The following is a 27,500-nucleotide window of genomic DNA, read 5'->3' as shown; positions in this document are numbered from 1 at the left end:
CCCCACACTCAAATATCTTGTCAAATTGTTCTGGTGGGCAGTAGCAGGCGTTACAAGTGTTGCCAGTTTAAGCTAAACTTTATAAAACGAAACTAAACATTCTTCACACCAACACATGTATTAATTCCTGCTGAATAACTATAATTTGACAATCACTAGATAGGAATTTTTAAACTTTCGATTGATCAGCATACTGAATCCAGTGAATTTGTGAATTCCTCAGGAGAGAATGCGCTCCATTTTGGGCTCTTCTTCTTAATGAACTTTTATGCACATCGCCTCTCCTCACTAATGCCATCTACTGTATCGACTGGTGTATTTATGATAATAAACCACATTTGATGGCCTAAGTATATTTACTATTATGGTTCTGATTGAGCCGGTTTTTTCCTGAGCATAAATTACATCTTTAACCATCGCAGTCAAGTTTCGACGACCCTGGACCAAGTCGAAAGAAATGACTTACCAGTCTCGATTTGACCGCTGGAGACCAACTACTTGTTGGCCCGATAGTACCGTCAGTTCATCCATAATTGTTGTCGCCTAGGTCTTCAGCTGCTAACCAACACGTTTGTTTCAGCAAGACAGAGAGGGGAAAGAAATAATCTAATTATGGACAGTTTTGGATGATATTGTCTTGTAACGTAAGTTTGCGTCATCACTCCACACTGGGCAACAAATTCCAGGTTAAAAAAATACTGTTGTGTAGCAGGGGGCCCATATTTAAAGATGACGGGAGTTCATATTATCAATACAGACTGCATGGTATGATGCAACAGTTCTTATACACGTATAGAGAAGAGGAGGAAATACTTCACTTATGATGGTGGTGGGAGGACACATAATACTTGGAAGGGTTTATACAAAGTTCGTTACAAGATGATGATAAAAACATATTTACCTTTTTGTTGTATGGAATGACGACACGAGACAACAGTTACAAACATACCTGGTTTCTTTATTCGCCAATCAACCGATCGGTGATGTCAGGAATTCAAACTTTGATTTATATGGTCTATTTTCCTCCCTTCGCTTCTAAAGGGGCCTCTCCTCTACAACTTACTCTTACCGTGTATGATCTGCTCTGAATATCTGATCCTCATCCACTTCCCTAATATAATTAATATAATTCCTATATTGATTAAATCCTTTGTTTATGACATCAGAAATGTGTTTACCAACGTGACTATATCAAATGATTGTTCAAACACACTTTTGGCAAACAAAGAATCCTCGATCTAATTCTAACCTATTTTTAAACAATATATTTTAACTTGCATTGTGCATTCATTTAACTGACATATTTGATATGCAGATTTCTAACAGAATGGCCAATCGACTCTTTTTTCGACATAAACAATATTTAACTATTTCTAATACAATTAACAATGGACTGAATTTCTAACATTCCATTTTCCATTTTCCATTATTATCTTTAACACTTGCCTACAGGATTCGATTCTAACCTTATCCTAATATCATTTTCACTTATCTAGTATGTCTTCTTACTTACACGAGAAGGGGGCAGCCCTTTCATGTAACAGTACATGGTACATAAAACCTGTTTCTGTGTAAGAAAACTATCCTGACACTAAATCTGACTTTTATTTCTCTAGATTAGGCAGCGTTTTCATGTACTATTAATCATATTTTATCATTTGTTATGAATGAACCCCCCCCAGAATTGTCAGTTTGAATAACATTTGTCTGCTTACATGTCTTGTATTTAGTGTCATCCTTACTATTTTATATTACATAACCTGCCAAGATACTCTGGTTCCATTTTCCTTTGAAAAATTTCCCCATCACTGAAAAATCCTGATGGAATCTTTCGTCATGTTCATCACTCACATCACTAAGATTCTTCGCAAAATTCCCGAAAGTGACAATTTTGCAAAAAAAAAAAAAAAAAAAAAAAAAAAAAAAAATGTACATAATTCGACAAAAAGGAAGGCCAGAAATGGATTTTCTATGCCATCGTGCATATAAAAATGTTCACAAGTGTCCTGTACTTTTTTGAACGTTACTCAGCATTATTGTAAGGTATTTCCTTAACTTTTGTTGCATGTGAAGAAATCGATCTTTTTAATGAGTCAAAAAAGTTGGAATTAAATAAGAACATACATTAAGAATACACTTACCCTTTTACTTTTATCACTACCGAACCCAAAAAATCGGCGAGAACTGAACGAAATCTTTTCGAGTTTACTGATGTAATATCTTTCTTGTCTTATCATGAATGGGCTTGCATTCAGGATATGTATCAGTTGGTCCCAACCCGATCCTTCCGGAATATCTAATTCCAAGATCCCTCCGATCATCAACTGGAAATTCAAAGTTAAAGAAGTTAAGTTTGGTTCAGCGTAAGAAACGTATAGGAGCTACCGCAAAATAAATTCATCACAGAAAACAATGCTGTTTTATACAGAGTGAGTGACGGGAAACGGATGTTTCTAAAGAAGAGAAATTCAAAATCAATAATTAACTAAAACAAAATTTAACGTAAAAGATAATCAAATAACAACCAACTAAACGGCATCTTAAGCAGGTTTAAAGAGTACCTTGCTCATTTCGCATCCCTTACTCGAGGAGAGAAAGGAGCGTTCTAAAAATATCAGTTCTCCGTGACTTACTCTTTTCCCGTGACTCACCCTGTACTTTAAAATGATTAGAATAAATGATGAATAATAAGAACTGAAATAGAAATTAAAATATTATTTCGAGCATGGAAAGGTTATACATTCTATTTTAATAGTTATGAAAGAAGGATAAAACACCGCAAGTAACACAGCTAATACAAAATGGAATTTTAATAACTGACATACTCTAATATAAATCTATTATTTCGATTTTATTTTATTTTGGAATTTTATTTTATTTTATTCTATTTTAAATTTTATTTAATTTTATTTAAATTTTATTTTATTTAAATTTTATTTTATTTAAATTTTATTTTATTTAAATTTTATTTTATTTTATTTTATTTTAAATTTTATTTTATTTTATTTAAATTTTATTTTATTAAAATTTTATTTTATTTAAATTTTATTTTATTTAAATCTTATTTTATTTTATTGTGGAATTTTAATTAATTTAATATAAATTTTATTTTGGAATTTTAATTAATTTAATATAAATCTATTATTTCGATTTTATTTTATTTTGGAATTTTATTTTATTTTATTTTATTTTAGATTTTATTTTATTTTATTTAAATTTTATTTTATTTAAATTTTATTTTATTTAAATTTTATTTTATTTTATTTTATTTTATTTTGGAATTTTAATTACTGACATACTCTAATATAAATCTATTATTTCGACATACTCTAATATCTGACATACTCTAATATCTGACATATTCTAAAATAAATCTATTATTTCGAGCATAGAAAGGTTATACATTCTATTTCAATAGTTATGAAAGAAGGATAAACACAGCTAATACAAAATGGAATTGTAATTACTGACATACTCTAATATAAGAAAATAGATAAAAATATAGCCGACTAAGACAACAAAACATGTTAAGTATACGTGCATTATTTTAACAATATTTAATTAAAATACACAATATTTTATTTAATCAATATTAACAACAGATAGATTTAAATGTTTACATAGAAATAAGGAAGGTTTTACTATGCTGCTATTAGTTTCCGTAATGGGAATATGAAACCGGAAGTCCATAATTTTAATGGCACAGTTTGGCAAAGTAGTAGTGAACGTAAAAAAAATAATTTTACACTCATAAAAAAAGAATATCCTTTATAATATTTCAAATATTGATAAGAACTAAAATAGTAATAAGAACTAAAATAAAAAATAAAAATATGATTTTTTTACATGGGAATATTACATGCCATAATTTGATTAACCGTTATGAACGACAGATTGGATACCGGAAGTGATATGCTAAATGCAAATGTAAATTCCAAAAAGCATGAAAAATAAACATGTATTGGACTTTAATTAAAATATAAATGTTTGAATTAAATTAATATAAACAATAGATGAGCTAAAAGGGTTTACATAAAATCGGGAATTGGCGTTTCGTTGAATATAACTAACTAACCAGAAGATCTTAATAATGCCGCATGGGCGAGAAACATGGAAAATTTAAAAACAAATAATGTTGCGCCCGTATAAAGGTAAATGAAAACGGAATATGATCATCAAACGTTAGTGCACTTATTGAAATAGTTGTACTGAAAAACATTTACAATAGTGGTTCTGGAGAATGTATGAATTTCCGCTATTCTATTGAATAAGGAAAAATCTTTTAATGTGTATCCCTTGTTTCGAATAATAAATGTTGTAAATTAGAATTTGTAAAGTGTTAACTTCCTTATATATATATATATATATATATATATATATATATATATATATATATATATATACATATAATATATATATATATGTACATATATACATATATATGTATATATATATATACATATAATATATATATATGTACATATATACATATATATGTATATATATATATATATGTATATATATATATATACGTTTGCAAAAATATTTGTACGATATTGCAAAATTATTCGTACGATATTGCAAAACTGTTCCTACGATATGGCGAAATGATTCGCATGATATTGCAAAATTATTCGTACGAGAAAAGGAAGATATTGTACTGTGAATATAAATACTTATTTTAAGTTTATTCTAAAAAATATTTTACAGTTTGTTCATCGCATATTTTTTTGCAATGATACCATGAAACAGTACTGTATGTGGATCACTATATATTAAGCCCCCTCCTTTCTATGGGTTCAGCACTGTCGTAAATGTATCTTACCTGCTGCTTATTTGGCTAATAAGGGATGGTCGTTGTTTGTTTGTAAACAAACTAGCAGCTTGATCACTATAAAAGCAATGTTTGTTTATTTGACATTTGATGAGATGTTTTCGAGCACCGATCCATGATCCAGTGTTTAGAAAGCGATGGTTGTAAGTTCAATTCACGACCAGGAAAGGTGCTAGTCTAGCCGCACTGATGAGTTGTGATACAACGAACTAGTACTGTATGTGGATGACTATATATATATATATATATATATATATATATATATATATATATATATATATATATATATATATACTGAAATAAATGATAGTTGTTACATGAACCTGAGATCAACCCGTCAATAGTAGACATGATTTTCAGAGCTGTTAATACTTATACAAATGTGAGACTTTTGAACATAGCTTGAGTGAAATAAATGACTGAATTACTCGCGCTTTCGATTCACTGGAAACTGTGGTATAGTTATCTCTTTTAAAAGTGTGTATTGAAACATTAACTCGTTTCGCTAATTTTTAAACAATAAAATGTTTTCCAGAATCAAAATATTTCATGTCCAATGATTCCGAATTTCACAAGTAACAGTTGAACGTTTTTCTCGTCCAAATATACAGAATAATCATTGTTTAGAAAATATTCCTTGTATTATCGGAAATATATCTTCTGGTCTACACGTAAATACTTCAAATTAAGTTGATTACACAATATATAAGTGGTTCGATCGATGTATAATGTAAGTTCCTGCTAGATAGCGGATTTAGATATTATTGTGATATAGTGAGAATGAATGTATAAGGAAAATGGACCAATAAATATGTTCATAAAATAGAACTGTTGTTGAATAAATGAAAAAAAAAAATCAAGTTTAAAGAGAGTAGAGAATAGGTCTTGATTTTACTTTGGACATCCAAGTAAAACTCGCTTTTCTTTATTTTGTTCTTTAATCTCCACATTTCAAGAGCGATGTTTCTGACAAAGAGGGAAGAATTGATGTTTTCTGAGTCAGAATCTATTCCATTGAACACTTATAGTGAGAATGTTCATAAAATAGAACTGTTGTCGCATCTGTATTCATACACGAAAAGGTTTCAGCTTAACAAGAGTAGAAAGTGAGCATCCAAGTGACTCTCGCTTTTCATTATTTTGTTCTTTAATCTTAACATTTCAAGAGCAATGTTTTTGAAAAAGAGGAGAGAATTGCTGTTTTCTGAATCAGAATCTATTACATCTAACACTTATCGTTTTTCTAGCTCTTTGCACCAAGAGGCTCCATGCTTTGTCTCGAGCGATTTCTACAAAACAGGCTACCCGTGCATGAAAAGGTTTCAGTTATTTGGCCGTTAGGAAATTATCTTGCCCACCCGATTCATAAAAGGTTAGAAAATATTGAATAGCCGTAACCAAAAGACAACTAGACAAAAAAATTGTTATGCATGGAAGGACATATTGCCAAAATATTAAGTATAGGATGAATAATAATCTTATATTACTTACTTTTAAAGATTCGTCAAGTTGTTGAAGAGTTTTCGAATCGAGAGTCCCGTAAGTCGGGGCAAGTTTGAAATTGGCATTTTTGTTAACTCCTTGCCACTCCGATATCGCTTCATCCCATATGTCACGTTTTTTCAGTACTCTGTGATTTTTAAGCTCTGAAAGAAAATACGCGTCTACTTGAAAATTGTTAAAAATTATGATTTTTTATGAATCAAGTGAACATAATTTTGACTAAAATTCGATCACCTATCTCATCGACTTATGCTGACAAAATTCCCTCAAGAATCATAAAAACATTCAACAGTTTATAATAAACAATATTTACATTATTACCAAATACTGATGCATCTAATGTAGTGTATGTTTGAATGAGAATCTAGAATTTTTAAATTAAAATAATCTTTAACTTACTGAATTATAGAAACAAAATCGCAAATAACTGTGAATCTATATAATTATAAAACTCAAATGACCTTGTAACGGGTGTTGTAACCCCACATCCAGTTTAAGACTTCCGGTTGCGCATGCGTACATAAACATAAACCCACAACAGCGTAAACAAATAAACGCATATCGCTACTTTTACAGAATTTGACCGGTGCACTGAAATATTAACGTTATTATTTAGAAATTATTATTTAACATGGGAAGGGTGGGGATGTTTTGTAACTATTCTGTATTACAACTATACTGTCTCAATTTTCTTACAAATAAATCAACTTTGACCGTTGACAACCGTAAGAACAATTTACAACAGCGATTTCCCTACCGCATTCCTTTTTTTAAATTTAATTCTCCATTTTTTAATACACCTTTCTTAAAAACATTCATACATTTTCTTCTACACTACCAACATAAATAAATACTCCTGAAAATATGTTTTTTTTAAAATCGCGTTACAAATAAATCATTAAAGCGACAATAAAACGTATTGTTTTACTGTGAACGTTTTCAGCGTCCCAATGTTTTTTTCGCGTTTAAATTATCCAAATAAACAATTGTTAATAATTTCTGCTTTTTTTTTTACATTGTTCATTTCCGTATTACGTTTAAGTTATTTTAACGCAATTTTCTTACAAATAAATCTACTTTAACCCGTTGACAACCATAAGAGTATTTTACAACGGCGATTTACCCACCGCCTTCCTTTTTTAATTCATTCTTCATTTTTAATACACCTTTCTTAACAAACATTCATACATTTTCTTCTATACTACCAACGTAAATAAATAACCCCGAAAATGCGTTTTTTTATTTGCGTTTTTTATTTGCGACAATAAAACGTATTGTTTTACTGTGTACGTTTTCAGCGTCCCAATTGTTTTTTTTTCGCATTTAAATTCTCCAAATAAACGATTGTTAAAACTTTCTGCTTTATTTTTACTTTTTTTTTTGCAGTCAGAGATAACATATTGAGACTGTTTGAGGGTGGGAGAACTGAAGTGATCTCTGATATAGGAGGAGTCTAGCTTTTATTATATAATGAAAGTAGCATATTTGCCATCGTGGGTTTAATATATGTGTACAATATGCGTGATTAAACTACCAGGGAAAATATATGGGGTAAGTGAATTGAAAGAAGATGCTTATTTAATCATATGTATTAATGGGAAGGGGTTTACTTGGAATCGGGGATATATGCTATGTCGGTATATTTTAGAAAGGGTGTCGGAAATTATAACAGTATTTAAATAAAGTTTAAATAAATAAAGTAGACCTAGTATAGAATTCAGTACGATATGGCAACCAGTAATTATAAACAATAGATAATATATACACGTAATAAGTAAAAAACATTAATATATACAAGCAATAAGTATAGAGATAGATATACATTAATATGTAGTAATAATTAATAATACATGGAGATATTTACAACTAGAAATAAAAAGTAAGTTTAAGGCTCCTAAAATTCGTACTAGAATTGTCCCGTGGCGCAGTGGTTAGAGTACTGGGAAAAATCAATTGTAAAAGTGATATTCTCCTGAAGGTTGAAGGTTCAATCCTCAGTGTGGGCGACCGAAATATACATTTGCGAATTACTTTGGACCTCTATGGACAGCCATGAACGGAACGGAACAAGAGCACGTGAAGTAAATAAAGGGTTCCGCTCGAAATTCTGTCCAAATTCCCGAGTTCGACAGAAACATTCTCGAGTTCGACAAGATCACCTGAAAAAAGGTCGGAGCTTATATCGACTGAAACTCAAGATGAGTGGTTTCAGTAGTCAGATGAATAATAATACATAAAACCAATCCTCAGCTCAAAAATGCAGAAACATAAAGTATAAATCATTTAGAATAAAAGTGTAAGGAGATAATAAATGTGAAGGGATAAATTCTAAAGGATACAATATATTAATTTTTTAATTGAATAAGATAGAGGACAAACAGGTGGTAAAATAAGGGGATATAAATACAAAGGGGGCGATAAATAAAGGAGTATAATAATAATAATGAATAAATAAATATAAAAATATACGAATTATAGAGTAATAATAAATAATAAAGATATAAGAAATACAAAGTTATTAACTATAGGAGAATAAAAATGGATATAAAAGATAACTATAAAAAATATAAAGAGCACAGGGAAAAATGAAATCAGATAAAATGACAATACGACGATAAGGAAAATTTACAGTAGGAGAAATTTCTTAAAGGCAGAGGAGTAGAGATGTTATCCAAAGTTTTTTAGGTCCTTTTAGATTGCAAGGCAATATCGAAATATTTTAAAAAAATTATTAATAAATAAACAGAAGTTCCTCTGTGAAAAATACCGCTTCCATCCAGTTTAAATGGTGATTCAAGGTATACCGTGTTGCGATTGGTGATGGAATTTGTGAAATCTTTTAGAATATTAACGCTGGGACGAGAATATAATGAATGGATATTACCTCACTTTTTCGAAAAAAAAATGGTTCGAAACAGCAATTAATTTCAGGATGTGTAGTTTGTGATTACAAATTTCTTATGTCCCGAGTGAAAATACGTTGGTTCCTGAGTGATGGTATAGGTATTCCTGAATTCAAGTTGTGTATGTCCCCGCCCAATCCAAGTAATATTATACTTATTTCTAGGAGTAATCCTTAGTTATAGAAACTTGAATACTAAAATGTTGGAAATATAATTGTAAGATAGTTCGGAACTGAAACAAAAGAGAATTAGGTAGTTGGAGACCCGTGATTAAAAGAACAAGACTAGAAAATATCAGTACTAAGTGAACATGAAGAACAGAGTGATGAGGGAGGGGTAGGGAGAAGTAGATGTGCTAAAAGTCACGAGCAAGAGGAGGCGATGGATCTTAAAGTTTTAGGCCGGTTCACATAGCGGGAGGGGGTTAGTTCTTGAGATTTTCGGTGATGTCGCTTATATTAGGGTTACACGTCATGGAAAATAACTGTGAGAATTCTCTGCTGATATCAATAATATATCAGGTTAGAATGGGCCAACTTTATTTAGAGTTAATGTGGAATTTGTATAAAGTTATAGCAATTATAGGGGTCTATTTGTAGGGGAAATGTAAATTCTAGATGGGCGGATACCAAGAGGGTGTTTGCAGATATTAGAATTCAGTTGTGGAGGGAGGGGCGGCGGTTACAGATAGATTTTAATTTAGGCTTTGTGACGAAAATAATGAAGTTATGAGTAAAAGCTGCCTGGAAAGCGTATTGGGGAGAATTGGATAAGTGATGATGAATATATAGAGAGGATATACAAGGATATATGATTACTTTTTCATATCAACATTGGTATGGATATGTTGGTTGCTGGATAGGTTCAATAGGATAAAGGGGAAAACGGAGTATTCAGAGGTAGTCTGAGGGTGTTCTGGTGATATTTCTACCCTGTCATTAAAAATATCTATCAAATTTGTACAAAAAGAGTCTACAAAATAGAAGTAAGAATGCAATCAGAAAATAGGAAGTCACATGATCGGTTTACAACTATGTCCACGGATGAAATAATTTTTCTGCTGAACGTAAACACGCTTTGGAATTAACGTTTTTTTTTTTAAAAATAGAAGTGGATAATCAGACAGCCTAAAACAGGGCATGAGTACGCTTCCGTAGATCCACCACAGCTATTAGTTGGATGAAGAGAACGTAACTACTACGAATTTAATTAAATGCGATGATATATGCACACACACAAAAACACACACGCACACACACACAAAAACACACACACACGCACACAGATCATTCCAGTTATTAAAAGAGAAAGTAGGCTCATCAAAAAGAATTTCAAAAACTACATCGCAATTATACTAGGTGAAACAAGTGCAAGAGAGATTAAAACAATTGCACTTAAAGGGACGTTCAGAATCATAAAAGCACTCTCGGTTGGAATTTCTGAGTTTGCGAGTGAATGTTTGGCATCCTGTAGGATGCTCCATCCCCAGCTTGAACAAACTGATAAGAAAAGCAAAAGCTAAAATAAAAACAGACATGTACACACATCGCATGCATTGAGTCATTAGTGCAATATCCGCTATTTCTAAAAGAAATTTATATCTTTCATAATTTGAAATGAGACTAATCCGCAGTGTGCTCATTACATTTAAAAATGCAACGGACGAACAGAAAAGCAAAATCTCTGTTGATATAAGATGAGCGTGACCAACCAACGGACCAAGCTTCTTACAGAAGTGCGTAGACTTATCAAATTATTGAATTAGAAAAAAAAAAACATTCTGAATTCACTTTTTCCCGTTCAAATCACTTTTTTTTCACGAGACAAGAGAAGTTCAGCTGCTGTTAAAATCGATATTCATTGTCGTTCGGATTATTGATTATTTAATATTATCATTATTATTCTAATAAATGAATAACAAGATATTTTTTTTTTTTATAAAAGTCCTAAATATTAGATCGATGTCGTTTTAAAATGGCTGCTATTGTGTCGGATGGAGACGGATTTAAGCTTTGTCATAAGAAATCTTTATTCGTTTTTATTGATACGAAAAAAAATGAATTCCAAGTGATTATCTCGAAAGTGACATAAACGAAAAAATGCTATTTTCCAGGATTTTAGGCAGAAATTGTATCAGTCTGTCTGTCTGTCTGTCTGTCTATATGTTTACATATATTGCACTAGCTTGGCGAATCATCACGACAATGACACGCGGAAAATTCTGTGTAGCTTAATTACCATACAGATATTTTTAAATCAAAGAGTTGAAGAGCTACGAAAACGGGAGTGGTATCCGTAAGACGAGCGGCCTTTTGTGTTCCAACATTTAATTTTCTACATAGTCATTAGCATTCTCAATGCCCTTTTGCCATGGATTCAATGGTCCACTTCTCCTTCTGACGCACGTGTACAACAGATGTTATTTTCTTAGTCTCACACCGTCAATATCTCCAACAAAGAAATGAAACTTTCAGGTCATGAATGCATGAGTTCAATAGTATATATATATGTTGGCATCCATCAGACTAGAAAACTATGGGGTTGAAAGGTAAATGCAATTGAACAGCGTCTTCTGTGGCTGAATGACTGAATAAGCCTAGTTTCGATCCACATGGTAAGTTGCAGACGTCACAGATGTAGGTTGGTGCATCGTATTTGTGGTGTGATGAATTTTGTTGACTGTCCTTTCTGAATAGTTTTTTGTCTTTTGGTCTCCGCCCATTCTGCGATGGACCTTTCCCAGTGGTCAGGCCTTTGGTTATCGTTTCTCTCCAGATTTTGCAGATTTAGCTTTCGTCTCCCAGGGTCAATATCACATGCGTTCACATCGCGTTTGCACACGTTGACGTAGCGGAGGCAAGGACGACCAATTCTCATTTTACTAGTCAGTAGTTCACCATAGAGATTATCTTTTGGGATTTTCCCATTGTCCATGCGGTGCACATGACCAATCCAGCGTAGACGTCTTTGGCGAAAGGTGGTAAAATGGAGGGATACCAGCTCTTGCGAGCACAGCATTATTTGTAACTTTGTCTTTTCAAGAAATTCCAAGAATTATCCGCAGACTACACACGTAAAATGTGTTTAGTTTCTATTCTTGGAGGCTGTAGTTTTTCCATGCTTCACTGCCATAAAGAAGGGTTTTGATGACGCAGGCCATGTAAGCGTTCACTTCTGTGGAGATGGTGAGATGTTTATTTTCCCACATCCGAATTGTCAATTTTGCAAGAGTGCTGGATGACTTTCCGATGTACTTGTTAAGTTCTACATCAAGAGATAGATTGTCTGAGACTGTAGACTTGAGGTATTGGAATTGATGGACTACGCCTGGGCACTGCCCACTCATAGTGATGATGAGAGATGATGAGGTTCCTTGGCTCATGACCTGGGTTTTCTTCAGGCTGATGGTGAGGTTGAATTCTTTGCAAGCATTAGAAAACTTGTCCATTAGTCTTTGAAGTTCTTTTCAGTGTGAAATGTTACTACTGCATCATAAGAAAACAGTAGATCCTTGATGGTAACTTGTCGGACTTTGTCCTTGCCAAAAGCGATTGATGTTGAAAAGGCGACCATTCGATCTAGAGCGAAAGTAAACTCCGTTTTCTGACGAATTGAAAGCATGTCTCAGAAGGGCAAAGAAAATGACAAATAGTGTAGGGACAAGCACACATCCCTCTTTTTACACCAAACTCAGAGGTGTTTCCGTCGAATTGCATACCGTCATGAAATGACTCTACAAAGCTCGAGGGTTTGGAAAGGATGCCAATGAAAGGCAGCATTTTGGCTAGGTGGAATACCTTAGTAAGGTCAATGAAGCCAAGGTACAATGGCCTGTTTTGTTCTCGGCAATTTTCCTGGAGTTTGCGTAGTGAGAAGATCAGGTCAATGGTGGAACCTTTGGAGAGAATCCCACTGTGACTCAGGGTATATTCTTTCAACAAGAACTTGCAGTCTCGTCAGAAGCAGGCAAACAGTTTGCTGACGATGCTCAGTAGTGAGATACTTCTATAATTATTGCAGTTGCTATGATCTCCTTTATTCTTTCATAGGGTGATTATGTTTGTGAATCCCATGTCCTGGGGAACAGCGTCTTCTTCCAAACAACGTAGAAAGAGTTGTTATAATGACTTGATGGGAAAGAAGACTTGCCACTCTTGATCACTTCGCCTGAGATAGAATCAGTACCTTCCCCGGTGGAAGTTTTTACATCGCCTTGGAGACATCCTCGATAATTGTGCATAGTGTGGGTTTTTTATCGTTTATGGATTACTTTGTTTTCTGTTGAATAGAACTCAAAGTAGTGTTCGACCCATTTGTGAAGTTGTTAGGATTTATCTGTAAGAATTTCTCCTGTCTTGGATTTCAAAGGAGCAGTTTTTGCAGCACTTGGAGCGATTGTCTTCTTAATACCGTCGAACATTGCCTAAGTGTTTCCAGCATTTGCAGCTTGTTTAATGAAGTTGCATAGTTTGTTCCAGTACTCATTTACACAGTCACGTACTGTTGACTTTATCTTGATGCGTGATGTTCGAACGGCTAATAGAGAGTCTTTACTTGGGTTATCCCTGTATTCTCGAAGAGCCCCATTATTGGACTCAATGAGAGGATCTAGTTTCTCAGAGTTTGCATCGTAGCAGTAAATGTTTTGTCTACTCTTTCTCCTCCCATATGCACAAAATATATGCACGTATATACTTATCTAAATCTAAACTGCAAATATAGCTAAAATAAAAATAAAATGAATTCATTCTATTCATAAGTCAGATATGATATAGATGTCATAAGCCTAATTTAACCCTAAAAATTATTTGTATATTAACTTCAGTATCTATATATTAATTAAAAAAACAACTTTAAAATTGCTATTTTAAATGGCTTTTAAATAACTTATAAAAATTTCTTTTTATAAAAAAATTATAAATATTATTCAAGAAATCTATAAAAATTATTTGTACATTAACTTCAGTATCTATATATTAATTAAAAACAAATTTAAAATTGCTATTTTAAATAGCTTTTAAATAACTTATTAAAATTTCTTTTTATAAAAAAATTACAAATATTATTCAAGAAATTTATAAAAATTATTTGTATATTAACTTCAGTATCTATATATTAATTAAAAAACAACTTTAAAATTGCTATTTTAAATGGCTTTTAAATAACTTATTAAAATTTCCTTTTATAAAAAAATTACAAATATTATTCAAGAATTTATAAAATTTATTTGTATATTAACTTCAGTATCTATATATTAATTAAAAATACAAATTTAAAATTGCTATTTTAAATAGCTTTTAAATAACTTATTAAAATTTCTTTTTATAAAAAAATTACAAATATTATTCAAGAAATTTATAAAAATTATTTGTATATTAACTTCAGTATCTATATATTAATTAAAAAACAACTTTAAAATTACTATTTTAAATGGCTTTTAAATAACTTATTAAAATTTCTTTTTATAAAAAAATTACAAATATTATTCAAGAAATTTAGAAAAATTATTTGTACATTAACTTCAGTATCTATATATTAATTAAAAAAACAACTTTAAAATTGCTATTTTAAATGTCTTCTAAATAACTTATTAAAATTTCTTTTTATAAAAAATTATAAATATTATTCAAGAAATTTATAAAAATTATTTGTACATTAACTTCAGTATCTATATATTAATTAAAAAAACAACTTTAAAATTGCTATTTTAAATAGCTTTTAAATAACTTATCAAAATTTATTTTTATAAAAAAATTACAAATATTATTCAAGAAATTTATAAAAATTATTTGTATATTAACTTCAGTATCTATATATTAATTAAAAAACAACTTTAAAATTGCTATTTTAAATGGCTTTTAAATAACTTATTAAAATTTCTTTTTATAAAAAAATTACAAATATTATTTAAGAAATTTAGAAAAATTATTTGTATATTAACTTCAGTATCTATATATTAATTAAAAAAACAACTTTAAAATTGCTATTTTAAATGTCTTTTAAATAACTTAATAAAATTTCTTTTTATAAAACAATTACAAATATTATTCAAGAAATTTATAAAAATTATTTGTATATTAACTTCAGTATCTATATATTAATTTAAAAAAAAAAAACAACTTTAAAATTGCTATTTTAAATGGCTTTTAAATAACTTATTAAAATTTCTTTTTATAAAAAAATTTACAAATATTATTCAAGAAATTTATAAAAATTATTTGAAATCAGTTTTGTCATTTTTCTCGTCCCAGTTGATAAGGAGTGCTGTCCTTTCGTGGATACATCCTTTTAGACATTCATTTCGCATATTAAGATAACATTTTTGGATGATGAATGAACCGTAGAATATGCCATTTTCCGCAATGCAAAATCTGTTTAACTTTGATATTGGGACCTAAATAAGGTTTGAAACGACGGTACAGATGGCTTATCTTATCTAAACTACTTAAAATAAAAATATAAATACTATACTCTTATTTCGAAAAGTTTTTCCTTCTGCTGGAATTCTTCTTTCCCTAAAATATAAGTATATATATATAATATATATATATATATATATATATATATATATATATATATATATATATATATATATATATATATATATATACTAGCATTTCAGTCCAGCGTTACCCGGGTGTTTGGATGTGTATGTTGAGCAAAAAAGAAAAAAGTGGTAGTAGGAAGGCAGACTCGAACCCGTACCACAAAGGAGGAAAAGAACGGGGTAAAACCTAACATTTATGCTGTTACGACCACCGACAAACCGGAAGCGATATTTTTAAAAATTAAGGCTAGAAAATCTAAAGGAGAGGATAACTTTAAAAAATATCGGCGAAAAAAGTGACACCCCTGTAGAAAAGTGTCTAGTTGAAGGGGAAGATATTAATGTTTTTAGCCAATTTTTCGATATTTGTTGTATGAAAGATCGAAGTTTAAAACAATACTGATTTTGGTAAAATCCGTCGCCACTATTGAAAGTTTAAGGCAGACATGCAAACAGACATACATACATACGTTTATATATTGGTAACTAAACATTTTCGACCCAAACTGATGAAAAAGCTTGCCCTATCTCTGAATACACTTTATGTAAAATTTCAAATATTAAGACTAGAAATTGTCTGAGTAATTTGGAAGAGACCGCAGAGGTAAATTTTTAAAAAACATTGACCGCTATTATGGCCCCTTAAAATTTATTGTTTTGGGCTCAAATAAAGTTATTAAGTTAGATCCATGTCCAAGGAACAATTATATCTAAAATTTCTAGTGCGTAAACCCAAAATTGTTGGAGGAGTTTGGTAGAGTTCTCAAAGATCAAATCGTTGAATTTTGACCCCTTAATCGCTAAATTTCTGGTCAAAAACCGATCACATCGATTTCCCCAAATCTTAGTAACCTGTATATCAAATTTAGAGTATGTAGACTAAAAATTGACAGAGTTCTTGCGTAGGGAAAAGTACACAGACACACAGATACACAGATACACAGACACTTTCACTTTTATAGATATATAGATATAGATAGATAGATAGATTGATAGATAGATAGAAAAACAAAAATATATACGTATAGATAAATATATATGGAAACAATTTTGTGTTTACTGCCCACTTTTTACGCAAATATTATGCAAGTATAAATCATGTAGAAGATCTGCATGAATATAATTACACTTAATACTTGACTAAAGATGATCATTTCATAAGAAAACCGGAAAAAACTAATAGGGAATTAATTAAAATGAATATTTAAAACAATATGTAAATTAGCTAGATCTTTTGCTAGTGAATGCAATTCCACAAACAAGATAAAAGAAAATTGTACTTTCTTTTTAAATAAATAGAAAAGAAGATTTTGAATATGATTATCATTACACACAAAAGAGAAACGAATTTATAGGAATATATATATATATATATCACACACACATATAAATGTGTATATATTTATAGATATATGTGATATATATATATATATATATATATATATATATATAGATGAAAACGTTATGTTATTTCCATACCAGACATAAAATTGTTTCAGACTACCCCCAAGATATATATAATGTTATTAATTTATTTTCATCTTAATGTTCATTATATGTTGGTTAAGATATCATGTATATTAAAGAATTTTGTTACGTTCCACGTTCACCGTATTACTTTTCTACATAACAAAGTTATTCACATTCAGAAATCGCAGAATCTTCATACAATGTGACATTTAAAAAATTGTATGAAAATAAAATATGACTTTTTGATAAATTTATAAAATGTTTTCTGCATTCAAGACGGTTAACATACTATAATATATATATATATATATATATATATATATATATATATATATATATATATATATATATATATATATACTTGCTAAAACCAAAACAATAAAGAAAAACATTACATCATATTTGTATTTTTTCCAATGTTACACTTGTTGCCACATCAACTAGATAATTTTAAACTTTATATTGTTAAAAATTTTTTCGAGGTTCGCATCTCATCAGACTTATTGAAAGAAATGAAAGATAATTACTTAACGAATATGTTCAGATACGTATTAACTTTAGTTATTTCTTTCAATAAATGTAAACAATTGTCGAAACAGCTGTAACATTCGGAAAAATACAAACATGATGTAATCTTTTTCCTTGTTTTTTTTTTGGGTTTTTGCAAGTATATAGGAATGCTTGATTACAGAAATGTTTATGATGTTTCTTAATACTTGAATCAATTTATCTGGCTTCATTTTATTGATATATGAACATTGCCACTGACTAATAGACTTTAATACATTAAACCTTTGGGAAAAATGTTCTTATATATATATATATATATATATATATATATATATATATATATATATATATGTGTATATATATATTTATGTATATAAAGATTTCAAAACTAAGATAACAAGAAAAAAAAAAAAAATATATATATATATATATATATATATATATATATATATTGAATAGTATGGCAGATGAAGCAGAATTTTGTAGACCAATACGTTCAACTTCTGCAGGATCGTTTTAGCAACGTATTGGTCGATCATGGTCGTGGAGGATAATTGAGCCTTTTCTTTTGACCAATGCTGGGTGTTGTCGTCGAAGTTTCTGATGCATTTAATCCATTTGTTAACATTACTTCTCCGCCGTAATGGTTTTGCTGCATTAAAAAATTTGCAATGGATGAGACCGGTTGCAGACCACCAAAAGGTCAGCATGACCTTATTTGGTGCAACTCTGGCTTCTGGAAGTGTTATAGAGTTTCATTGGCGTCTAACCACTGAGCTTAGCGTCGCTGGTTGTCCTAAAGAACCCACTTTTCATCGTAATTTTAAACATTTAATTAAGCATTTTAAGACTTTACTAATTATCTTTGAAATAGTGCCAGAAAACTAATACAGTAGAACCCCGGGATACGGTTATTTGATTATATACATGAGTATTATATACTGTATTGTATTTGTAACTAATTTTTGATGCCGTATCCAGGGGTTCTACTGTTTAATATGCATTTATCTTTCAAGAGATTTTTACAATGAATTCGTAAACTTCTAAATTTGGCCGAACTTTTCAGTTTCCGACGACGCCGGTAAAAATTTTTTCATTATATCATTTTTGTTTCAAGTATAACATTTGGAATTTTAATCTTTCACACACGATCAAAAAGTAATCAAAATTTACAAAAAAAAACGATGAAAAACCGGATTTCAAAACCATATCCCCCATATCAGTTTTCCTCATTAAAATGCACGTACCTATTAATACAGAAGAAAAAATAAGGTTCATGGATCCTTACTTAAAGTAGCCGTTTCTTTCCATAAAATCCCTGCCACAAACAAAACGAAGAAGTACAGCTGAGTCGAAGCCATTTCCAATTTTCTTCTGAAAATAAAACTGAATTCTTGATTTGAACCTGAACATATCAAATAAGTAAAAAGCATGGGATAAAAAACGTAGATAATACAAAAACAAACAATCAAGAAAGATACAGCAGGTGCATACAGTTTTAAAAAAATCTACCCGCTATGAAAATGCTTATAAATTATATAACACATCTACATCCATACTTTAATGAAGAATGAATTGATATGACGAAAAACAATTTCGGTAAATAGAAAAAAAAAAACTATTAAATTAATATACATAAAAATGAAGTATAAAAATGCAAAAAAAAAAAAAAAAATAGTTTAGTAAAATACTAAAGATCACCTATTTTAAGAAAGATTTTAAGAAAAATCATGAGTTGTCTCCCTTAGATTAAAGAAAATAGTTAATAGGGATATCACAACAGAATATTCTCATCATTGTTTTGATTCTCGAGTATATATCCGACACAGGTAAGCATAGTTAGTCAACCGAGAACCACATCGCTCTCTATAAACACATAAAAGATATCAACGGATACACACTCGAGAGTCAAAACAATGAAAAGAATATACTCTCGTCCTAGCCCCAAGGATTAATGTACGAATTAACATACAACGTGCTCCCATTTGAGGCGAAACGGCTATAGTCTGTTGATCCAAAGAAGGTAGTACTGTTTTGCTACTTCTGTTCAAAGTGTGAAAAGAGAAGCAATACATCAAATGAAGTCATCGCCAAGAAAAAAAAAAAACAAAAAAAAACAAAAAAAAAACACTAACCTCCTTAAAGAGCTAACTTTCTTGTGTTCTTATGCAATGCGTATTATACTAAATAAATACTAGTACTTACGCAGAGATGATACGAATTCTCTGAAAATTTTTCGCTGTTTAACAAGTTTGTGTACAGGAGAGAAATTCTGTTAGACAGGACAATAAGTTCGACTAAACGTCTTTTATAATCAAAGATTAAAAATATTCGATTAATATCTGCATGCAATTTTATTGAACACATCCAGGTGAAATCGAAACCTTTTGTTCTCATAAAAGACTAGACATTTAAGTTTAAAAGTGCAAAACATCTGACATGTCTGATTAAAGCTTCTTTTTGTTGTTGCAATTTTTACATTTTGGTTTGCATTTGTTTATTATTTATTTTTTAATCAAGGCCAAAAATAACTCGAGGAAAAGGATTAATGAGTGATGAATTGCCAGTTGAATGATAAAAAATGTGACGAAAATATTAAAATTACTAGTTTACTAGCTTTTTGTACTAAAAGGTCATCACTTATCAAGGCACAAACGCCACTTGAGGATAAGTTTAGATTTTATTTACATCTGAACATAGCGCAGATGCGCGTATGTAACTATGCGAAGTGACGTCACCGATGCGGAAAAAGGCCTATAAAAGAGAAAGAGAACAATCACGTGGAAGACAAAATAACGTTTGAAATCTTGTGAGAGACGTGGATAACGTTTGCAATCACGTGTGAAGTGAAGGAGCCCGAGAAGACGATCACGTGAGGGACGTCAGAGCGCTAAAAAGAGAATGAGGAAATAAATGTTGTTGCTGCACGAAAAAAAAAAAAAAACGATTTGGAGTTATTTCTTATTTTTTGTCTTGGTCTCCTTTACGCCTGAAACTGAACATAACGTGTTTTGGTTCCCAGGACAACGGTACACATTCTTTCTATGAGGTTAGACACATGTTCAGGGTTTGATGAAAGTGTTTCTTTGAAACAACTGGATTCGAAGTTGCCGGAACCGGGTTGTATGCCTGTCGATAACGACTTAGCCATCATCTGTAATGTAGCAAATAAGGGTTAATGAGTTAGTCAGGTTGACAGTAAGAAACCACCCTGTAGATTAGGAACGATGGTTGAAATTGGATAGCAAAATTAGTCGTTTCTGTTGGGTAAAAGAATATAGTTATACTTTAAAAAGATGATATCTATACTTTCAAAAATAATAGTCAACCTTTGAAATATTATACTTATACTTTGAAAAGATTATAACTATACTTTGAAAAGATTATAACTATACTTTGAAAAGATTATAACTATACTTTGAAAAGATTATAACTATACTTTGAAAAGATTATAACTATGCTTTGAAAAGATTATAACTATACTTTGAAAAGATTATAACTATGCTTTGAAAGGATTATACTTATACTTTGAAAAGATTATAACGATACTTTGAAATAATTATAACTATACTTTGAAAAGATTATAACTATACTTTGAAAAGATTATACTTCTACTTATATTTTGAAAAGATTATACTTACACCTTAGAAAAGATTATAACTATACTTTGAAAAGATTATGACTATACTAGTAAAAGATTATAACTATATTTTGAAAAGATTATAGCTATATTGTAAAAGATTATAACTATACTTTGAAAAGATTATAGCTATACTTTGAAAAGATTATAACTATACTATGAAAAGGTTATAGCTATACTTGTAAAAGATTATGACTATACTTTGAAAAGATTATAACTATACTTTGAAAAGATTATAACTATACTTGTAAAAGATTATAACTATATTTTGAAAAGATTATAACTATACTTGTAAAAGATTATAACTATACTTTGAAAAGATTATAACTATACTTTGAAAAGATTATAACTATACTTTGAAAAGATTATAGTTTTACTTTCAAAAAGTAATAGTTATACTTTGAAAAGATTATTATTATATTTTGAAAAGATTATAGTTATACTTGGAAAATATTATAGCTATACTTCAAAAAAGATTATAACTATACTTTGAAAAGATTATAGTTATACTTGGTTCTCAGCAGTTTTGGCAAAAAGCAAACAGAATCCTGAACAGAAGCGTGTGCTCTATCCCAACTATCATCAATGGACCTGAAGTAATCTCGTCAGCATCAGACAAAGCCAAACTCTTTGCCAAGACTTTGCAGCTAATTCTACCCTTTGCGCCTAAGGCCGCCCCAATATTTCCTCCTGTATCAGAAAACCCGCTATTTTATATACAAATATCTGTACGTGATGTTGCCAAGCTAATCAACAACCTTGATTCCAGTAACGCAACCGGCCATGACGATATCCCAATTATAGTACACCAAAGGCTTCAACCAGAAGTAGCGTCCATACTTACAAAACTGTTTAAACGTTGTCTTAAGGAGAATTGCTTCCCATCACCCTGGAAAATCTCATCAGAATGCCCTGTATTTAAGAATTCAGGCGATCGCTCATCTGCCTTTCAGTACAGGCCAATAAGTCTCCTGTGCGTTATGAGTAAATTGCTGGAATCTGTATTAAATAGAGAAGTAATCAACCATCTCAGCAAAAATAAACTTTATAGTGATACAATATGGTTTCCGTTCTGCTAGATCTACAGCAGATGTGCTTACAGTTATATCTCATAGGATTAGCAAATCTCTCAACGGAGGCTACCTTTCTAGGGCAATTACTCTTGACATATCAAAGGCCATTGATAGAGTATGGGATAAAGGTTTACTTAACAAGATATCGAGCTACGGTATAGCTGGAAATGTCTTCTCAATTATTAAATCATTTCTCTCTGATAGGTTCATAAGGGTAGTGGTTGATGGGCAGAAATCAGAATCTCACAGTATTAATGCTGGAGTCCCTTAGGAGTCCATCCTGGGTCCAACTACCTTCCTGATCTACATTAATGATCTGCCAAATCACACCCTTACATCATTCGTAGACATTAATGCTGATGACACTACTATTTATGGTAGCACATCTAAGACCGTAAACGGCCAAGTTCTCTCTGATTCTCTCTCCTCTGATCTTGAGCAAGTGGTACAATGGGGAAAGAGGTGGCTTGTTACTTTTAATGCATCTAAAACCAAGCTTTCATCTTTACATAATACCCGCTCTAATCCTCATTTGACATCAATTGAAATGAATGGCTCTCGTCTTCGGGAGGCCTCATGTTTTGACAAGCTTCTGGGCTTGACCTTTACTCCTGATCTTAAATGGAACACATACATTAAATCCGTTGCCAAGACCGCTGGAAAAATGGTCGGATCCTTCTATCGATCCAGTAGATATCTCACTGATGATGCAATTCTCCATCTATATAAGAGCTAGGTACGTCCAAGGATTGAGCACTGTTGCCAGATCGGGACAGGAGAAAGGACTTATACTGCCTTGATAGAGTTCAAAATAGACTTCGTAGCCTCGTAGGAGATGTCCTTTTCTCTTCCCTGAAACCTCTTTCTCACAGAAGAAATGCTGCGAGTTTGTCTCTGCTTTATTGTTATTTTCATGGCTAGTGCTCGACTGAGCTTCAGTCTATGGTCCCTCTCGCCAAACTTTCACAAGAAACACCCGTCTAGCAGAAAACACTATCAATAATTTCCTCCACTCTTTATCTGTGCCTAAACCTAAACGTAGATTCCATGAACAAAACTTCTTTCTTAGAACTGCACGCCTGTGGAATTGTCTTCCGTTTTCCTACTTTCCAGCTGACTACAATATGATTGTCTTCAAGTCTAACGCAAACAAGTTTTTGATGAGCCGTTCCATATAAGTTAACAAATTTACCGAATTTCCATTACTAACGATTTCTATATTGTCCAATTGTCTACTGTACACTCTTTAACCGTTATCCTCGAGTGGCCTCTTGACCTTGATAAGTGGTTATCCCTTTGTAAAAAGAGATTATAGCTATACTTTGAAAAGATTATAGTTATATTTTGAAAAGATTATAGCTATATTTTTAAAAGATTATAGCTATATTTTGAAAAGATCATAGCTATATTTTTAAAAGATTATAACTATACTTTGTGCAGTTAAATTGGCTGGTATTTTAGGATAACCTCCCCCCTCTAAAAGTGGGATATTTTCTAGTGCTTATTTTCTTTGGTTGATTTTTGCGTTGTGTGCGTGTATTTCTTTAGGGCCGAATTTATTTCAATATTAGGAAACAAAATATCCCGGCCATATGGCAACAAAATGTAAACATATAGGCAGGTCATTGGTGTGTGATCGACCCACCTGTTACAGTAAATATCCTGGAAACGGTCTTAGCATACCTGGGATGTTGGGTGTTGTTGGTTCCTCCATTCTCTCAGGATGAAGTCTTCATACTGGTGGTATTCTGACTTGGATCGTCTTCAGGTTGGGGTTCGTTTGACTTAAGGCAAACATTCAATACAGGCGCAAACCACGCACGATATAATTGTAATATATGAGAAATAATCTTATCTATTTATTTTACAAAAAATATTACCATATATTACAAAACAATTTAAAGGTCTTATAATTAACCTGACATAATTAGCTCCTTAAAACTAACTAACCTTAACTAGTGCTGATGGAGGGGGTTCCACTCTCTTCCCATTTACAGAGTCACAAAAAATACGTGCTCACCCCATGACTGTCCGGACAAAAAGGATCGAAGGAATCGAAATTGCATTGTGGTTCCCTTTTTCTGTATTTCTCCGTGCGAAACCCAATCACTTCCCGGCAATGCTGAGGGTGGGGAGAGGTCACGTTGGCCCGTGGCACTATCAAAACATAGTGCCACACGTGGTCGTTTGTTGCGGGCACTCCTACAAAGGGGGATTGGCTGGACTTCATCTTCATTGGAGCTCTCAGAAGGAGCGTCGGAACTATCGGTATCATCATTAGGGTTTGCAGTCATACCATCAGGCTGGACTCCTCCATCTTCATGCGTGCTGGAACTATCGGCATTAGCGTTGGGTTTCGTAGCCGTACCATCACGGAGAATAGGTCGAATCCATAGGCCATCGCTGGATAATTCTCCATTATCGCTACTCGCCAACTGGTTCGTGTTTAGGGGGGAGGTCGGGTATTCCTAACATGGCGTGGGGGTACCATCGACTAGCACGGCCTGCTCATTGATAATGCCAGTGATTCGTTATCATTGAAAGCTGATGGTGCATCCGCTACTGGGAGGCTTCACCCGGACAGCGTCCCCTAACTCATACGGCCCTCAGGTTCCCTGTCGATCAGGCAGACGGGCTTCAATGTCCTTGATGCGCACTTGATAGCAATGGATCGCATTGGCGGGTGCGCTTGCAGCAGTCACGGCATCCTTTGGTGTTGCATTATATCTATAGACCGCCTCGGCGATCGCGCATTGTTCTCTTGCGCGATCCTCTTCACATGTCGTCGGCACCGCTCTGCTACGCCGTTGCCACTCGGCACGTACGCACATCGGTGTCTGAGATGGATCCCCCACTCGTCTACGAAATGCTCGAACTCCCCACTGCAGAAGGCCGTGTCGTTGTCCGTGAGAATCTCTTTAGGCGCCCCCTTTCGTGAAATATTGATTCCAATTCACAGATGACACTGGAGGGATTCTGTCTTATTAATGGGTGCCAGATCGCGAACCTCGTTGATCCACAATCAATCAGGGTGAGGAAGTGCTGGCTGCCATAGTTGGTTCCAAGTCGTGTCCTCTCGCAGTCGACCTTTCCGCCATCTACCTGGGGCGGGGTCTATTGACTGCATGTTTGTCATTCCTTGACTACCGCTTTTTGGGCACCGACGGATTTGTCAACTGCACAAAATAACATGTCCGTCTCACTCCGAGGTGCCCAATGATAGAGGCAAAAGAGAGAAGAGTAAAAAAGAAACAATAAAAATAAAAACATAAAAATTAATAAATTAAAAAATTCTTTCAATGTTTTCCATACAATATATCCATGTACGAAAAGAAATTAAAACTGTAAACTAAAATTTACAATTAAATTTATTGTTCGACTGAATATCCCCCAAACAATTTTCAAAATTCTTATTCCGCGGAATTTCAAATAATGCTATTCTTGCTATTTTTCTCATCAGAGGAAAGACAGAAATGAGCAAATTATTATTATAGAAGAGCTAAAATTTGCTGATTAAGGTAACAAATGAAAAAGCAATTTATGATAGTCAGAAATTGCAAAAAAAAAAAAATCTATAATGTCTGTTAAAAACCTGCGAAACAAAATGGAGGAAATGGGGAAAAAGAATAAAACTAAACCAATTATGATAGTCATAAATTGCAAAAAAAAATGTATTAATGTCTGTTAAAAACATGTGAACAAAAATGGAGGAGATGGGGGAAAAGAATAAAACTAAACCAATTATGATAATCATAAATTGCAAAAAAAAAATGTATTAATGTCTGTTAAAAACATGTGAACAAAAATGGAGGAGATGGGGGAAAAGAATAAAAATAAACCAATTATGATAGTCATAAATTGCAAAAAAAAATGTATTAATGTCTGTTAAAAACATGTGAACAAAAATGGAGGAACTGGGGAAAAAGAATAAAACTAAACCAATTATGATAATCATAAATTGCAAAAAAAAAAAAAATGTATTAATGTCTGTTAAAAACATGTGAACAAAAATGGAGGAGATGGGGGAAAAGAATAAAACTAAACCAATTATGATAATCATAAATTGCAAAAAAAAAATGTATTAATGTCTGTTAAAAACATGTGAACAAAAATGAAGGAGATGGGGGAAAAGAATAAAAATAAACCAAGCGTGCATAAAGACTTTCTCTATGGTTAGTCCGAAAAGCAAATAAAATAAAAAAAAAATCCCAAATAGTTAGAATTTAAAAGTCAGTAGACCGCGCATATGAATTGTAGAGTGAACAAAACAAAATAGTAATCCAAGTAGAGAAAAAATTTCAGAGCAAGACATAATCCGATTGAAAAAGAAATTCAATGCAGGTTAAATGAATATAAAGTTGCTCTTGCAGGTGGTGAAATAGTCCCTAATTGGCAAAATGGATTTTCAGTCAAATAAAAATAACCAACAGATACGCTTCCATGAATGGTTTGGCGTCAAATAGTTAGAGTAGACTTAATATTTGAAACTTAAGTTTTAGATTTAAATTAGAGTTGCAATTGCGGAGGTGTCAACAAAGACAGCAGAAATAGTCTCGATAAATTAGTTAGTATGTTTCAATTCGTGCTAAAAAGTGTTACAAGGTCATAAAATCTTAACATTAAATGGGAAGAAAGCTACATTTAATTCAAATGTTATAAATGCGTTGCTTATAATTATAATAATCTCAACGATGGCAGCAATAATAATAATAATAATAATAATAATAATAATAATAATAATAATAATAATATCTCTCTCTCTCTCTCTCTCTCTCTCTATATATATATATATATATATATATATATATATATATATATAACAATAAAAGTGAAATCGTCTCCGTGTCTGTCTGTGTGTGTACATTTTCCTACCAATTTACTCTGTTAATTTTCAGTTTACAGACTCAAGATTTGACATAAGAGGTATTGAGATTTCCGAAATTCTTTTTACTCGGTTTTTAGCCAAAAAGTTAACTTTTAAGGGGTAACAGTTCAACGATTTGACTTTTAAAACATCTAC

General features: G+C 31.7%; 1 protein-coding gene across 7 annotated transcripts in view; it reads right to left on the bottom strand.

The window, feature by feature from the left end:
* The window catches only part of LOC145241380 (uncharacterized), a 140,855-nt gene that overhangs the window by 68,975 nt on the left and 44,380 nt on the right, over positions 1 to 27,500 (bottom strand). For 3 of the 7 annotated variants that reach the window (XR_013862544.1, XM_080104282.1, XM_080104276.1), the window contains exons 1-4: positions 19,973 to 20,075; positions 19,056 to 19,141; positions 6,326 to 6,480; positions 2,142 to 2,324 (exon numbers count right to left, since the gene is read on the bottom strand). Coding sequence is in view for 6 of the 7 variants with exons in the window: in XM_080104282.1 (XP_079960408.1) it covers positions 2,142 to 2,324; positions 6,326 to 6,480; positions 19,056 to 19,128 (411 nt within the window). In the remaining variant the exon portion in view is untranslated. Of the gene's footprint in view, positions 1 to 2,141; positions 2,325 to 6,325; positions 6,481 to 19,055; positions 19,142 to 19,902; positions 20,076 to 27,500 lie in introns of those variants that run through there. The other 4 variants (XM_080104278.1, XM_080104277.1, XM_080104279.1 and 1 more) reach the window with 4 other exon arrangements.

This window comes from Euprymna scolopes, chromosome 20 (assembly GCF_053919585.1).
Source record: "Euprymna scolopes isolate OS-2025 chromosome 20, ASM5391958v1, whole genome shotgun sequence".
NCBI lineage: Eukaryota > Metazoa > Mollusca > Cephalopoda > Sepiida > Sepiolidae > Euprymna > Euprymna scolopes.
This window is presented reverse-complemented; position numbering and strand designations above follow the sequence as displayed.